The sequence below is a fragment of the Hipposideros armiger genome, unplaced genomic scaffold, assembly GCF_001890085.2.
Source record: "Hipposideros armiger isolate ML-2016 unplaced genomic scaffold, ASM189008v1 scaffold_48, whole genome shotgun sequence".
NCBI lineage: Eukaryota > Metazoa > Chordata > Mammalia > Chiroptera > Hipposideridae > Hipposideros > Hipposideros armiger.
Genome location: NW_017731398.1, coordinates 4,061,517 through 4,065,942, shown reverse-complemented (window position 1 = coordinate 4,065,942; position 4,426 = coordinate 4,061,517). Strand labels below are relative to the sequence as shown.

At 65.5% G+C, this 4,426-nt stretch overlaps 1 protein-coding gene across 1 annotated transcript in view; it reads left to right on the top strand.

The window, feature by feature from the left end:
• Nucleotides 1-4,393, top strand: part of ISL2 (ISL LIM homeobox 2) — a 4,777-nt gene extending 384 nt beyond the window's left edge. Inside the window, exons 2-6 of the mRNA XM_019640097.1 lie at nucleotides 697-886; nucleotides 964-1,223; nucleotides 2,515-2,798; nucleotides 3,259-3,426; nucleotides 3,806-4,393. Coding sequence (XP_019495642.1) covers nucleotides 697-886; nucleotides 964-1,223; nucleotides 2,515-2,798; nucleotides 3,259-3,426; nucleotides 3,806-3,922 — 1,019 coding nt within the window. The 3' untranslated portion in view covers nucleotides 3,923-4,393. The remainder of the gene's footprint in view (nucleotides 1-696; nucleotides 887-963; nucleotides 1,224-2,514; nucleotides 2,799-3,258; nucleotides 3,427-3,805) is intronic.
• Nucleotides 4,394-4,426: the final 33 nt, after the last annotated feature.

The following is a 4,426-nucleotide window of genomic DNA, read 5'->3' as shown; positions in this document are numbered from 1 at the left end:
GGGAGAGCGTGGAGCGGATTCTACAAGTGGCTTCGATTTGACAGGACCCTGGGGCAGAAGCAGCAAAACGAATGCCTTTGCTCCTGCAGGGCGACTTATCCGTTGGAATCCGGATGTTTTAATTCCTAGTTAGACACCTTCTCAAGCCCGAGGGCTGACCTCAGGCTGTGAAATCCGCCTGTTTTGCGCTAAGGCAAATTGGGGGTGATTTAGGGGTGCGGGGTTTCTGGGTGTTGCTTGTCTTTCGGTCTTGCGAGTGAGGAGGATTTGTTCCGCTTGATCTGGGATATTTAACCCAGGAAACGTCAGCAGGGATGCGAGGAGGCGCCGCTGAAAGCCGACGTGCGGTTGGGGCTGGAGGGAGTCGCTGAGGAGGGACAGGCCGGCACGTCCCCGCTCGGTGTTGACGCGGCGGGTCCGCAGAGCTCCAGTGTCCATTCACTCTTTCTTCTCACCTACGCTGTCAGCGTTTAGCTACAACGCAAAGGGATAAAACCGCTGGGTCCAAATGGGTGTTATGAATTTTTTTGGGGGGGATGGGGGGAGACAGAAGCCTTCACAAATTCTGATTTTGTTTTTTTCGTTTCCAGTTGTTTGGACCTTTAGAAAGTCCGCTTTTTTTCCCCTGTGGGCGCAGTTCTTGCCGGGGCGGCGGGGCGGGTCCGCAGCCGGCCTGACGTGCGCCCTTCCCCGCAGAGAAGCCGGGCACGGCCACGTGCGTGGGCTGCGGGAGTCAGATCCACGACCAGTTCATCCTGCGGGTGTCCCCGGACCTCGAGTGGCACGCCGCCTGCCTCAAGTGTGCCGAGTGCAGCCAGTACCTGGACGAGACGTGCACGTGCTTCGTGAGAGACGGGAAGACCTACTGCAAGCGGGACTACGTCAGGTGAGGCCGCGGGGAGCTGCCCGCGGGGACTGCCGCGCCCACAGCCCCGCGCTGAGTGCCCTCCCCGCGCCCCGCAGGCTGTTCGGCATCAAGTGCGCCAAGTGCCAGGTGGGCTTCAGCAGCAGCGACCTGGTGATGCGGGCGCGGGACAGCGTGTACCACATCGAGTGCTTCCGCTGCTCCGTGTGCAGCCGCCAGCTGCTGCCCGGCGACGAGTTCTCACTGCGGGAGCACGAGCTGCTGTGCCGCGCCGACCACGGCCTCCTTCTGGAGCGCGCGGCGGCCGGCAGCCCGCACAGCCCCGGCCCGCTCCCCACGCGCGGCCTGCATCTGTCAGGTGAGCCGCGCCCGCGAGGGCCCGTGTGTGTGGTTGCCCTGGCACCCAAGTTGTCCCTGCTGTGTGTTTCCGTGGGCGCAGAACCGCGGTGCTGGGGACACGGCCGAGTGTGTTGCGTGCGGGGAAGCCGCCTGTGGGTCCCCGCGAGTTAGGACGGTGCGAGTGTGCGCGCCGCTGGGGCATTTGAGGAGAATGCGTCCTCCGTGGTCAGTACGTGGGACGCGGTGCTAGGAAGAGGGAATGACGACACAGAGCCTGCCTGGGGTGGGAGGGACACAGCTCCCTCCTAGGCCGGGGCGCAGAAGTCCGAACCCCCAACCAAGAGCGGGTGTCTGTGTTTTGAGGCCCAGTTCGATGACCAACTTAGCCAAGTGCTCATCGGTGGGGAGGAGACACAGTGCACTGGGGATCCCAGAAAAACCCCCGCAGGGCGTGCTCTGAGCACTGACCCGGCAGCCCGGAGGTGGCTGGGGTCCCAGGTGCCCGGCGGGTAGCGGTCCCCAGACCAGGCTGCGCCTCTGCTGCTGGGCCACACGGCGACGCCCCTCGCCTCGGGCCCTCCGTGTCCTCCCCTAAGGAACCAGGAAATCGGGCTGGGTGGGCTCTTGCAGATGTCCATCCAGACCTAGACACGCCTGTCCGGGGAGCTGCCCGTGGCCTTGCAGAGCGGGTGCGGACAGGGCGGGAGCCGCTGTCCGGAGCGCCGCGGGCTGGGACCGCACAGGCGCCCTTTTGTTTGTCGCGGGCCGCGCGCGCCTCGGGCCCTGTTTCCCGGGTGGAGAGAACCTGAGGCCTGGCGAAGGCAGTGCTGGTGCCGCCGGGCCGGGGACCCTGGAGCTTGGAGAGAGGAGCCGCGCCCAGGCCGGTCTCGGCGGCCTTGTCCAAGTGGCCACTGAACCGGGTGGGGGGGAGGTCTCTCGCGGAGGGTCAAGCCCCCCATTCCCGCCCCCTCCAGAGCCCCGGGCGTGCCCCCTCTCCCTCCGAAACTCCGACTTCTTCAGGAGGGCGTCCCTGTTCCCAGTCCCGCGGACCCCTGCGGGCAACCGGGGGTCCGGTAAGTGCCGGAGGCTCGGCAGGGAGCGCTCAGTCCGCGCTCCGGGGAGGTCGCTTGCGCGGCAGCCGGGTCGGGGACTCGGGAAGGGACGACAAAGCGCACCGCCCTCCGGGTAGGGCGAACAGACTTTGGAACGGGAGGCGAACGCCGCAACGAAAGGAACGAATGGAAGGGAAACGAAATCGGGCGGCGGCGGGGCCGGCGGCCCCTCGCTCACCCAGCGCCCTGTCCGCGCAGACCCCGGGGCGGGCCGGCAGCCCGCGCTGCGCTCGCACGCGCACAAACAGGCGGAGAAGACGACCCGCGTGCGGACCGTGCTCAACGAGAAGCAGCTGCACACCCTGCGGACCTGCTACGCCGCCAACCCGCGGCCCGACGCGCTCATGAAGGAGCAGCTGGTGGAGATGACCGGCCTGAGCCCGCGGGTCATCCGCGTTTGGTTCCAGAACAAGCGTTGCAAGGACAAGAAGAAATCCATCCTGATGAAGCAGCTGCAGCAGCAGCAGCACAGCGATAAGACGGTAAGGGACCATGGCCCGAGCCGGTGTGTGTGTGTGTGTGTGTGGGGGGAACGGGACTCTCTCCAGATGGCCTGTGTTGGTGCCTTCAGGGCAAGGCTGTCCGTGGGGGCGCAGGGATCCTGAATTATTGCCTCCTGGTCCCAGTGGCACACCTGAGCTGGGGTCCAAGGCACAGCTCGGAGCTCAAGTGGGGCCGGCTGTGTCCCGCCTGCCTCGCGGTCCCTTGCCCTGCGGCTCCCAGCTCTGAGGCTGGCCTGTGGTGGCGGGTTTGCCGGCCCAGGGTGACCTCGCTGGGGAAGGACGGCTCAGCTGTGGGTGCGGTCGAGAGCGCACCTCCCCGAAAACAGCCACAGGCCCCAGCTCCCGCGCTAGTGCCTGGACCCCCGTCTCAAACGTGGCGGGGGAACTCAAGACCTAACTCGAGCGCACCCTACTCCCCCGCTTGTGCTTGTCTTAAAAGAGCCTCCAGGGACTGACGGGGACGCCCCTGGTGGCGGGCAGCCCCATCCGCCACGAGAACGCCGTGCAGGGCAGCGCGGTGGAGGTGCAGACATACCAGCCGCCGTGGAAAGCGCTCAGCGAGTTCGCGCTGCAGAGTGACCTGGACCAACCCGCCTTCCAGCAGCTGGTGAGGCCCCTGCCCGGCCCCGCGCGACCTCAGGGCTCCGGGTGGGATGAGCGATTTCGCCAAGATGCGGGGGGGCGGGGGGAGGGAGGCTTCCCACGGGATCGGCGGCTGGGACAGCCTTAGGCAATCGGTGGGGGTGGGGGGCTGCAAGCGCACCCCAGCCCGCAATTCACTCTAAGCCAGGTCTCCCAGGATTAAAGCGCTCGCAGGAGAGGTCCAGGGATTAACCCGCTCTTAGACGCCTGCGTGCGCGTGGGGGCCTGGCCGGCTTCTCGGAAGGGCTGGCTGCCAGCCGGAGGCTCGTCCCCATGGGGCGCCCCGACTCGCAGCCCCGGCTCGGGCGGGCCGCGGCTTCACCGCTCCTACCTGGCGTCTCCAGGTCTCCTTCTCCGAGTCCGGCTCCCTGGGCAACTCCTCCGGCAGCGACGTGACCTCCTTGTCCTCGCAGCTCCCCGACACGCCCAACAGCATGGTGCCGAGTCCCGTGGAGACGTGAGGGGACCCCCCGGCCCGCGGACCGCGCATGCTCCCTGCATGAGACTCGCCCGTGCTCAGGCCCTGCCAGCTGAACGCTCTCGCCTTTGTAATTGTTATTATTGTTACTTAAAGAGAGAGGTCAGAGGAGCGTCAGGACGGCCGAGCGCGCCAGGACGCACCTGCTTTCCGCCAGGCTGGACGGAGGCGAGCCCTGCTCTGAAGACTCGTTATTTTTCCAGAACTAGAATGTGGGATTTACTAGCGTGGGCTCTGCCCGCTCCTCTCCCCGCGTCCGCGGCCCCGTGGCTGCAGGGGGCCCCCCCGAGGAGCAGACTTCAACCCCCCCCAAAGCGCATGAATGCCGGAAACGGTAGAAACGAGACTTACCTTGAAAATGTTTAAATTATCAGTCGACGGATGACAGAGCGTGTGAACCTTTGCAGAACAAAACGTAAGTTATTGTTATTTATTGGAAGAGCAGCCAGTTCGTGGTGGGACGAATATTTTGATCTTAATAAAAAAA